Source organism: Dermacentor silvarum, chromosome 7 (assembly GCF_013339745.2).
Source record: "Dermacentor silvarum isolate Dsil-2018 chromosome 7, BIME_Dsil_1.4, whole genome shotgun sequence".
In the NCBI taxonomy this organism is placed as follows: Eukaryota; Metazoa; Arthropoda; class Arachnida; order Ixodida; family Ixodidae; genus Dermacentor; species Dermacentor silvarum.
The window spans coordinates 45,679,631-45,692,187 of NC_051160.1; the positions used below are offsets into that span (position 1 = coordinate 45,679,631).

General features: G+C 46.7%; 1 protein-coding gene across 1 annotated transcript in view; it reads right to left on the minus strand.

Moving 5' to 3' along the window:
- Positions 1-2,784: 2,784 nt before the first annotated feature.
- Positions 2,785-12,557, minus strand: part of LOC119457988 (endoribonuclease Dcr-1-like) — a 45,438-nt gene continuing 35,665 nt past the window's right edge. The window contains 4 exon segments of the mRNA XM_049670603.1: positions 2,785-6,153; positions 6,451-6,526; positions 8,205-8,370; positions 9,882-11,978. Of these exon segments, the coding sequence (XP_049526560.1) occupies positions 5,970-6,153; positions 6,451-6,526; positions 8,205-8,370; positions 9,882-11,978 (2,523 nt within the window). The 3' untranslated portion in view covers positions 2,785-5,969.

Genomic DNA, 12,557 nt, shown 5'->3' on the forward strand with positions numbered 1-12,557 from the left:
ATGAGCATGACTCTGCAAGAATGACAATGACTCAGCAAAAAAAGATTTACACTAAAAAAATCAGGCAAAAGGGTTCGGACGTGGGTAGAAAGTGAAGGAAACGCTACAGGATGATGTTAGAAGTCACAGTCATGAGCATGACTCAGCAAAAATGACAGTGACTCAGCAAAAAAAGATTAACACTCAGAAACCACTCAAATGGGTTCTGACGTGAGTCCAAAGTGAAGGAAACACTCAAGGATGGTGGTAGAAGTCATAGTCATGAGCATGACCAAGCAAGAATGACAATGACTCAGCAAAAAAAGATTTACACTAAAAAACCAGTGAAAGGGGTTCGCAAGTGGGTAATAAGTGAAGGTAACACTAAGAATGGTGGTAGAAGACATAGTGATGGCTAATCATCAAAAATGACAATGACTCAGCAAAAAAGATTAACATTTAAAAACCACTGAAATGAGGTCTGACAAGGGTAAGAAGAGAAGGAAACACTAAAGGATGGTGGTTGAAGCCATAGTCATGAGCATGACACAGCAAACATGACATTGACTGAGTGAAAAACGATTAATGGAATAGGTTCAAACCTCAAAAACCAATGGAATGGGTTCGGATGTGGTACTAAGTGAAGGAAAAGGCTAAAGGTTGACGGTCGAAGTCATAGTAATGAGCATGACTAAGGCTTTCGCCTTAAGGTCTCTTACGCATAGATAAAGGGACTGCTGAGGACACATGACATGAATGTCATGACATGCGTGCCATGAAACAGCTGCCTACGTCTTGGTGGTGGTGATGATGTTGAAGCAGGTGGGGTTAGCCTGGCATACATAGCCGGCAATTGTTCCGCCTGATCCTCCTTTGAGTTGAGGTCAGGGGTGTGTTGCCAGGTGTCAATGAGCCATGTTTCACAGGAAGGCTATCAGCAGTTGCTGTGCTTTCTTCCTGATTCTTCTGAGGGGTCTTACGTCTTGGTGCTCTCATGGTCGTTTAGTTAACTTGGTAGGCTCCCTGCAAAGCTGCTTCGCATAACATCGATTCCCTCAGGGCGTGGGATCTGCCGGCTTTTTTTTTCGCGAGAGCCAATCTGCGCATGTGCATTCATTCATCGAATAAAGTGACATATGGCATGTGTATTAGCATGGAGAGTGGTGTGTATGCGCCTGACCACCGTTTCCAGAGAAGTTATTAGACCTGGCTAAGCCGACATTGCAACGGGCTTTACTTTTTTTTTTTCCCGCGAGAGCCAATCTACGTACGTGCATTCATTTTATTTATCTCCGCACGCAGTCCATTGTAAACTTTCAAATTTACATTTTACGCGTATACTTCTTCGTGCCGACATGAGCTAAACAACCACACACAAATAAAATAAAAACGTTGAATGAGTATTGACAGTTGCTACGTCAAAGGTATAGTAAGGGACTAATGTGTCTCCCAACGCCGGTAGACCGAGCCAGCAGAGCGCGTTTTGATGGTTTCATTTATCGCTGGCTCTGGGTGCACCTGCGTCGGGACTCGTGCACCTGCGTTTACATACTGCGGGAGAAGTATGAGCATATGCAATAAGTTATATGATGATTAAGTGTACCATGTCAAGTCCCGGACAAAACACAAACACGTGTTCACGGGCGTGGTAATAAGGTCGCGCATTATCGCGCGTAAATGCAGTGGAACGCAGGCTGAAATGATTCGATATACTCAACGACTCTTTGCTACTCCCGATATACTTACGATATGAGGTGAACAAAATCCAGGCTATTTAAATAGCGGCCCTTGCCAGTAACGGTACGCTTCACTGCAACAGGCGGGTTTTGTCTTGAATGTTCTGTACTCACTGATGAGACAAGAGCACCCTGGCTCGAGGCAAGAGCTTTCCGTCATGGTCATCGATATCATCCTGTTTGACTACTTTGCTTTGCTTTCCATCTTTGCTTCGTCATTCCATCTGAACATCTGCCGATTCCGCCTGGACAACTGAAATCACGCCATGCCACTGACGCAGACAAGCTAGGTAATGAAGGCCTTCATAAATGTTTTCACCTAACTTTGGTGATCTAAAGTTCGAGGCTATAGCTATCTCCTCAATCGCCATACTGTCGTCGTTTGCAGTAGGCGTGTGTCTGGGACTACCTATCCACGAAAAACGAACACTATTCCGGCAGCTCTCGGACTGATTCAACTCGGGGAGCAGCAGTAGCAAGGAGTTGGGACTGGATAAAACTCAAGATTTGCACAGCGGATCGTGCCACAAGTTTGGAGTCCATGCTTTTGGCACATTTTCAGTGTTGTGGTGTCGCAGCTTGTCGGCAGACCAAGTGAAACACAGTACACATGTTATGCGACCACAAAGGGAAAGAAAGCAAGGTGTGGTTTTACTGCTTGAGTTCCAAAAGCATTGTCGCATCCATCGCTTCTTGCTATGCTGGACAGAATAAACACCAAGTGTTTGAATTGTGCTGATAATAAAAATCAACATCAGCAAAAGCTCTTGATTTGATTTATGGCATTTAACGTCATAAAGTAAGACACGCGGTACGAGGAGACACCGTGCCGGACGGCTCCAAAATAACCTTGACCACCCGAGCTTCTAGTGTGCACTTCAGTGCACGTGCATTTTTGCAGTCTGCTCCCATCAAAATGAGGCCGCGGTGGCCATGAATCAGACCCCTGACCTCACGCCCTGCAGCAAAATAGCACTGCGTGTATCTACAGCGCTACCGTGGCGAGTTCTTATTCAGCAGTGTCCGGACAAACTAGCAATAAGGACTCAGTGAACAAAGACACGGCAAATAAATGTATAGAAAGAGTTTCCGTTTATTCCATTTATGCACTTTTTTTTCATGCGCTCTGTGAACCTCATTTTCACCGTGTAATGCAGGCACAGGTCAAAAGAACCTGTGCAGTTAACGGCCGTAGCTCATGCAAACCTATGTACAAATACAACCACAGCTAAAAAACAAACAAACAATGCAAAAACAACCCCAATATCATGCAAGTTCCTTGGACTTTTTTTACAGAAATTTGTAAATATAACGCAAGAGTCAGAAATAAAAAGCAGGCACAATCCAAGAGGACCCTTTAGTTGAAGAACTACTGCTTGATTCTCGACCCACGCATCAATGTGTGCTGCACCCTTGAGAGTTACCATTCAACCTTAGGTCACAAATTACACTATTAAAATACACATTAAACACAGTAATACTATCTCTGGGAAAATGCAGAAACAATTTAAATAAGATTTAAATTAACTTTTGGAAGCACAATTATGATTTAGGGCCTCAAATTTCTCATATTGCTGAAACACCAAGCACCATGTTCACAACTCAATACCAAGAACAGATATCTATTAGAGTGTTCAAAGTGAACAAATATGATACATTCGTTGACAGCTTACATGGAATTGTTGTACCAGTTTGCTATTTTTTGCAAAAGTCCTATTCACAAACATTTCAGACCAGTTTACTAATCATCAATTTCCTAGATTTATGACTTGCCAATGATAAGTCTGCAAGTTCTCAGTGTCGTAGATGGTGTAGTTCCTGTTGCTTAGTTATTCAGCTATAAACTTGATGCTTCCTTCGTTTTTGCATTTCATGATTCTTTTTGGCAATTTTCTAGACTGAAATGCTGAACAAAAACAATCTCCCAAAAAGTGGTAGATTTCAACCTCCTCTTCTAAATGCAACAAACTGCGTCAAAATCGAGCCAGTGAATGGCGAGCATAATTCATTAAGGATGGGAGCTCCTGGGATAAAGCTTGCTCTAAAATACACTCATTTACATAACAAATACTCACAAGATCATTGTTGCAATGTGACTCAAGGGAGGCTACCAAGCTATAAACCAAACTTAAAAAGAAACGCTTTCCCAGTGTGTTTGTGCAGGCCGAAAAAAAAAAAGAAAGAAGAGAAAGCAGCAAACAATCATAGTTACCAGAGATATGTCACCCAGCATTAGTTGAAAAGTTATGGATCACAAACACTAATTAAGTAGCAAGAAAGTTTTCATGTTGGTACAGTATGGATGAAGTTCACTATTAGAGAGTTTTAGTATTGTGGAAAATGTTTGCGTTTGCGTGTCACGCACGCTAAATCTTTGCGGAACGCTGTTCGATAGAGTTGTAGCATAGCGTAAGACAACGATGCGCCGCTAAGCGCCACACTTCGCCGCGCCATCTAGCTGCGAGTAGTCAAAGCAGCAAACTGAGCAGCTCGACAACCAAACTAGCCGTGTGGATCCACGACAAGCCTTGAAAAGAGCCTGCATGGTCAAGCGCTCGGGCCGAGGGTGCCGCCATGTTTGCAACGCTAAAAACTTAGCGAGCGTTTAGCGTCTCCGCTATATTCGAAAAATAGCGGACGCACGCTACGTGCAAAACTGAAATAGCGTTCTGAGCATGCGCAGTCTGACCCCACTATTTTTTTGCGCTTAACGTGGTGCCATTTCCACAATACTAAAACTGTCTAATAGTGGCAACCTGTCTTGCAAACACGAAAAAAAAAGAAACAGTGCCATCTGACTTGCGCAGCGACTAGACAAAGAAGACTAAAAGTGAATTCCACTGGTCGAAATGGAGCAGACTTCCTTTTTTTGCCTCATAGGTAGGCTCCGCTTCCTCTTCCATTGGCTGATTCGAAGTGTATTTATATTTTTTTAGCGTTTGTTTTTATTCATCGGTGAGGTATGGGTGCAACAGGAGCACTACACAGCAGATGTTTCTCCTGCTCCACAGTTGAGGTATGGGTGCAACTGAAGCGCTTCGTGGTGGATCTCTCTCCTGCTCTACATTAGGGTATGGCTGCATCCAGGGCACATCGTAGTGCTTCCTCGGTCGCCCGGGGTAAAGCAGTACAGTTCCCACCTAAGACCTCTGGATTTGTGAAATTCCAGTGCGATCCAAGCATTCGCTTGAGGATTTTGGTAGCGCCTCAGAATCGACCAATGGAATTCATCGTGAGTGAACTGATTGCGCAACCATCAACCTGCACTGTGCAAACAGCCAAAAGAAAGCTTCAAAGTGTACTACTAGGTTGATCTACAGAGTGCAAGCGAAAATTCACGCCCTTTACTTCTGGTGGCTGTAACGTTGTTCACAGAAGGAGCAACGTTACTCCAATGACCAGCTATTCCGACTGTACGCAGAACAGCACGCCACACATCACAACATGTTAACGAAACCAGCCTTGACACGGTCATGTTGCAAAATACAACGAACACATTTAGCGCCACACATATTTCTTGCTGCATTAGTGTGCTTTTGTAGTAAGTGTACATTTGGCAATGGTAAAACATGCTGAGAAAAATTAAAAAGTGAAATGTCTCAAAAGCATGGCAGAACTCACAGGAGACACAAAGTTCTAGCAAGCTAAGAACATCATGGGTTTGCCTTCACATCCAAGAGTCTTCATTCTAAAGAATCACAGAGAAAAGCATTGTTTCAGTTCCGTCCCGTTAGCACCCTGCGGCAAGGCATATTCAGGTTCGGGGTTTCTCGCTTTTGGCAGGTGATTTGCAAATGCATCTGTACGACCCAGAAGAGAGAATGGCTCCTACCGGCTTCCCTGACAATTACCTTGACAGGGAGTAAACAACGCGTTTACATATACCGTATGGAGAGTTTCAACATTTCCGAGTCACAACACCTCGCCTGCAAGCAATGCCCAGCATCCTATGTCCACAGCACAGTACATTGTGCTGTATGAACGACTAGCCATGCTGAGAAGTCATGGCTGCACACTCCGAACTCTCCGAAAAATGCAAGCAGACAGATGCCGTCTGGTTTTCTCAGCACCAAAGTTTTGGCTACATGGAGTGCAGAGCATTTGCGAAAAATCTTAGCGGAAGGCAACGATGCAAGCTCTGATCCAGGACAAAAAAGAAGAAACGGTCGCATCGGAATTAGATAGGACACAGGGTTGAAAATGAGGCCAGGTGCAAGCAGGAGTCGGACTGAGAGTGCGCCGGCAGACGATGACCTAGAAGGTGCCGTGCACATTGGTGCTGCCGCCTTCTTGCCGCATGCGCTTGAGTGCCCGCAGCGCCCTCTTGGCAGCCGTGCACTTGGCGATGCGCTTGTTGCGGCCGACGCCGACGAAGCGGCCCTTGCCGAAGACCTCCACTCGGATCCGCACCTTGCCATTGAGGGTCATCTCAGCACGCCTGCAATGAATATCGTTCGTTTCAATACTACGAATGAACTGCCTTCTTAGTAATTGCAGGTACGAACGATGCGACTGGCTAATGAAAACACTTCTGCATTTTACATGTGTATGAAGAGAAAAAATCGGATCCAAACCGCAGCTCAATGCCTCCACTAGATTCCCCGTGGTTTGGTTCGGTAAGACCGAACTCCCAGCCCCTTTAAGTAAACTGTAGCGCTAGCCAGTGTTGAATTGCTGACCAGTCAATCGGAATAAACTGGTCACTTGTAAACAGAATAAACTTGTTGGTACTCACTCGAACTTAGCAGTCTGAGGTTCAAGCTCCAAAAGTTCCCTGATTGGGGACTTTGGCACATGTGTGCTGAAATACTCTGGAAGGAGAAAAGGAAGCAACAGCATCCCGTTATCATTTCATGCAGAACCAAACAATTGCATATTTAGAGCATGCTCTTTGAACAAAAGAAAGAAACTAAGCATACTTAGAACTATGGATATTAAAGAACAGGTCTAAACCTTAATAAATGTGCATTGGGGAACTGTCTCAAAAATGGAGACACGAAAGTATTTATGTTTCTCAGGCACACTTAATAGGGAGGGCTCGTGCTAAAGTTTGTTAACTATGGAATTCAAATCTTCATTGACGCTCTGTCTCGGGGGAGGGGGGGGGGGGGTTACTTTCTGCACATTTTGTTGGTACACTTTGGCCTGAATTTTGTTACCAAGCAGTCAATATAATTTATACAAAGAAATTTATTCCGGAAGGCCACGGCCTGTCACAAGCCTTGAAACGACAGGCTTTACTGCTGTGAAAGTATGGATATAGTACTACATGCTCAAAGTATTAGAGACTTCTTCTTTTCTGGGGCTTTACGTACCAAAACCAGTCCTGATTACGAGGCACACCGTAGTGGAGGGGTCCGGATTAATTTTGACCAAATGGGGTTCTTTAACGTGCACTACAACGTAAGCACACGGGCATTTCTGCATTTCGCTTCCATCGAAATGCGGCCGCGGCGGCCGGCATTAGATCCCCCGGCCTCGTGCTCAGCAGCGCAACGCCTTAGCTACCGCGGCGGGTAATATTAGAGACGTGACTATGTACAGTAAGTCACATTGATCATTTTGTCCACATTTTTTTTAAGAGGAACTTTTTTTTTGCCTACCTCGCATCACGTGTCTGGCCAAATAAAAATTCTAAATGAAAAAAAAAAGCATGTGTCCAACGGCGAGCTTCAAATTCAGCCCTCTGCACAGCAGCTCGATGCTCTACCCATTAGGCCACGGACGCACGCCTACAAAAGTAAAAGAACGCCCTTACCAGCTTTCCTTTTGCAAGCTAGGGCTTTGAGATGCCTGGCATGTGAGTGACGTCGCAGAGGAACAATTTACTTAAACTCTTTCCTTACCACCCGAAATGTGTTAATTTTTGGCGCCTTTGTGCCTTATCATTTTATTTCAAGAAGCATTAGTCGCGACATATGCTATGATACATAATATTGGCAGTTTGATCGTTGGAATGTTGAATGAAAGTGGAAATAACTTCTCAGAAAGCGTACTGCTTTGGGCTAGTTGGTAACAATTCATGACAAATGTTATTTGCGCACCACTTGAAACGAGGACTAGAAACGACAGACACAAGCGCAATGTGTCTGTCGCTTAGACAGACACACTGTTGTGACGGACACACAGTTTTGACACTTACTCCGGCTAGCTTGATGTTCTGTTATGCTGCTACATCGGCCATCACAACAACTAGCAACACACGAGGTGATCGAGCGAGCCAGAGCGAGTGTCAAAACGACGCCATGTCCTGCTCCCCACCTGACCACATACTGTGTCATGACGTCGCAACACAGCATCCTCCTGGAACATAACCAAAACTGGCTGCACGACAGCTATTATGTTAAATTATTGACAGTGCTTTGAGGCTTGTAACTACATTTTCTTGGGTTTAGGTGTAATAAATGAATAGTCGAGAATGGCATGTCAGTACCCCTTTAACGAGTAGAGCAAATGACTCCATGATGAAAAGAGTTCTGGCACACGCACCTATTTCGGGCTTCATCATGGCATAGTACACCTGCCAAACCGTGTCCAGGGACATGTTGGAGTCGAGGAAGATGGCACCGGCCACCGATTCAAAGATGTCGCCGAGGGCCTTGGGCACTTCCACCTCCTCTGCCTCCTCGCACTCTTCTTCCTCCAAGTAGTACTCCTGTGGAGAGAGAGAGAGAAGCTTGCCTGTAGTGCTTGGAACGAAGTAGGGACGACTAAAGAAGTGTGGCCTGGACACAGCCATCGCGCTAACAGCAAAAGAACTTGCTTTTCTTCGAGTGCCACCACTGATTTGAGGGACACTAAAGGAAAATATTAAGTCGATCTAGACTAAAAGATTAAGCTTCCGTAACAACGAACTCGTCACTCGTAGCGAGAACAGAGCTTTTGTAAGCGAGAAAACGCCGAAAATAGAAGATCAGAGAGGCGCCACCTGTTGTCGAGTATGGTACCCCTCTCGTGTGACGCGTGGCGCAACGTCAGGGCAACTGGGCGGCAGGCTCCGCCCGCTAGCCGCGAGACGGAGCCGAGGCAAGAGGTGGGTGGTTCAAGGAACGCCGTCGACGTGAGTTGAGAGAGGAGCGGCTGATTCGCAGATAGTGGCAGAGGTGGTGACGTGGAGATCACGCCATGGTCTCAGCTTTGGCGTGGGTGATTCAGTCAAATTGAGGAGCGGCAGCAGGACGTTCGGTGGCAGTTTTCTACGCAACAAAGTCGTATGTTGGCGTCCAGAAAACGATAATAAACTTCTAGACAGATAAGGTAGCGAATTAAGTCAACTGTCCTTTCAAGTAGATTTGAGAGGTTGTCGGTCCTTTCTGGTATTCTTCTATTGTGCACTGACTTGCTCTAATTACGGTTATGTCTTGTGGGGTATAAGTAGTAACAGCGTCACAAGAATTAACTGTTGAAAGTAGTGCTCTTGTGTCTGTATCCAGTTTGCACTTCTTTACTTGTCCTTATGGAATACCAATGTGCCCGAACTACCACCTTTGCGAAAAGTACGGGTGTGGGAGTACTAGAAAATTTCGAATTACAGATAGAATAATGCCCTATTCGACTCAGTCTTCAAATTAAATATATAGTCGGTATTCGTAAATATATTTGAACAGGCAGCATCGGAGTTGGGCCCGAGCTAAAGCTTCCTTTTAAAGCAAACACCTAGCTGGTAATTAAGCCAGTATAACTGAAACACCTCTACTTAATCGAAAGAAAAAAAGAAATAATGGCTGACCGCTATGCACTGAAACACAGCCTGCATGCCTAAATGCCACAACTCAGCAGTAATCAGTAGCTACATAACAACTACTTGTTCCCTTTAAAAGCGGACCACACTATACATAAAAATAGCACTTTAATAGCACTTCTGCACTTTTAATGGAAACATTGTAATGAGAGTTCTGCCATCTTCTTGTTTTGCCACATTTACTTGTGGGCACTGAAAGGTTTAGGATGAGCTGTTGAGTACCATTAGGAAATGTTTTAGAAAATCTGCAACTTCTCTGTGAAGTTAGAGCCCAAACAGCATAGCAATTCAGGCAGAAGGAGCACTTGTACCTACCACTGTTGGTAATTCAACATTCCGTAACAGTGTAAACAACTCACATATGAAATACCAGCAAAAAGTTTTTCTGCAGCAGACGAAAACTTTGCGGCCATAAGAGGACTCACCTCATGGTATCCAAGCCCATTGTTCAGTCTCTTCATCTCAACAAACCTCTGGATGACTGCAAACAGGCCTGGTGAGACATTCTTGAAGTAGCGATGAAAGTCGTACTTCACTGCCAGCGAGGCAAAGAAAGTGTTGTTCACGAGTGCTGACCGCAGGTCAGTCAACGTGCCTGGCGAGTGGCGCTGGGGGTCATCATAGAGGTGCCGCGTTATCAAGTAGTCCAACACCGCATCACCCAAGAACTCAAGTCGCTGATAACAGTCCGTGAGTCGGTTGTAGTGATACGACGCGTGAGTGAAGGCCTGGAGGAGATAGGCACGGTCCCGAAACCGATAACCGATGCGCGCCTCAAACGCATCGTAGCCGGAGAGAAGCTCATCCAGCTGCGGCCCCGCGTCGGGCACAACAAGCGGTGGCTCTAGCGTACCATACAGCATGACGCCAAAGTTCGGCAGCGTCTCCGCGGTGCAGTTTTTGGGAAGCACATCAAGTCCCAACCAAGACATGAAGAGGAGGGTCGCATGAGGACCGCACGACACTAGGTAGGCACCAATCAGTGCTTCAACGCAGTCCGCAATGCTCTTGTCGGGGATGCTGTGCTGCGTCAGGAGGTTGTACGGCACATAGGGCGCGGTGTCGAGGGTCTGCTCGTCAGCTAGGACCTCGTCGAGGTTTCGGACCTTGTTGGATCGCTCAGCGAGGGTCTGCCGGATCTGCGCTTCGTCCATCTGGGTGAGTCCAGTGAGGGCCGCAATGTTCCAGTGGCCCGCCGGAAGACCCGATTCAATGAGAGCCCTTTCGAGTCCAGGAGGCACGATGTAGCCGGGAGGAAGCCAGTTGTCGCTGGGCTCAAACTTGGTGGCTACCATCAGACCGCCAAGATTGCGAGCCCGGCCGAGCCGGTAGAGGTTGAGATTGCTGATCTGGCGGCTCCGTAGGTGAGACAGCTTGCCCTCGTGCACGCTGGGATACGTGCAATAGAGGTGGGCCGTCACGGCGTACTTGAGAAAAGAGTCGCCCACCGTTTCAAGACGTTCCAAATTTATGCCATCGTTGGCGTTGGACATCGTCAGTGCTTGGAGCAGGATGCTGGGGCTCGGGCCGCAGTGACTGTCGAGATCGGGCCGCTCGTCGAAGCGAACCTGCGACGCGTCTCCGCCTCCGGGCTTGACGGAGTCCCTGTCTGGCAAGAGCTCGCCAAATGGTAGCACGCTCCCTTCCGGTGCCTTTGGGGCCTCCCCTCCAGTGGTGGTAGCTCCGCTATCACGGACTGCTGGTGCCAGAGGCTCGTCCTTCTTCAGGGGCCGGTCGTCTTCGTACTCTGCAATGAGCTTTAGCGCCTCTGCGACTCTGCGGAAGGACTTGTAGATTGTTTTCCGAGCCGCGAGTTTCGCTTCGTCTTCATTGCATCTCCAAACTTCCAGTTTCTTGACGCACTCCTCCCTGAGCGCCGCGACCTTCTCTTCGACAAATGGATCAACTTCTCGTTGTTCTTCTTCTGGCTCGTCCACGAAAGCGTTTGCGGACTTGCTGCGCTGGTCCTTGCTGCAGTGCGATAACCAGTCCAATTTTTCCTCGGGTCTCTTCTCATCGTCTTTGTTCTCCGACTTGTCGCTGATTTTGAGCAAGTGTCCTTCATCTTCGTTGCCGCCGGCCTCTGACGGAGACTGGTTCCACTCAGACCGCGAAAAGTCGAGCTCAGGATCTTCCTCGTCCTCGTCAAAGCTGTCCCAGATGTCGTCGTCGCGGCACGAGGCCAGGTCTAGCGACAAGCCCTGCATGTTGAACACCCCGGGTGCGGAGATGTAGCCCAGCCCCGGCATGTCCAAGGTGACGAACGAGCTGTCCTCCATGTCCGTGTCCCACTCCGAATCCCAGCCCTCGGCTTCGAAGTTACTCGGAGATCCGTAGCGGATTCGAGGAACTGGTGTGGGCTCCCCTGGTAGTTTGGGAAGCGGTTTCCAGTCGAAGTTGGGACCTGTGGGTCCGCCAAGGTTCAGCGCGCTGACCTCGGCGTCAGCTAGCTGGTCGAGTTGGTCATCGTCCGGAATGTGAACTTTGCTTGGATCGAATGTGTCGATGACGAGCTCCTGGTCCTGAAAAGACAACACATGTGAAAACATTAGAATGTGAACACAGAGGTCAAGTTTACATAGAAAATAGCTAAGGCAAGGAATGGGTTTGTAACAATCTAATTGTTTGCCCTGTCTATACTTTTTGCAGAAAATTTTTTCCCTTGTTCCCGAGTCATGCAAAACTGAATGGCTCAGACCACAAATGAACAGAACTGACTGATACTGGTTGATTATTTCATATTTTTTATGTCCCAACACTGCATCTGACCTGTGAATGATACCACAGCAGAGCGTTTTGATTGTTCTTGACCGCGCGTGATGTATAGAAGTCTTGGCACATGCCTGTTTATATATATATATATATATTTTTTCTGCATTATGTCTTTGCTGTACGTTAAGGGGATATGTGGACTTTAAGAATTATTTTCTTTAATATTTCAGGCTAGGATCATGATTCAATGTTCAAGGTGCACTCCCGGCCGTCTTCGTGGACAAAACTCGACTCTCTGCGCGACCGCCGGTAAATGATCCCGTCCGAACGACGTTTACATCTTGCAGATAAGAACTGTGACCTTTAGAACACGCCGGAAATCCTTACGT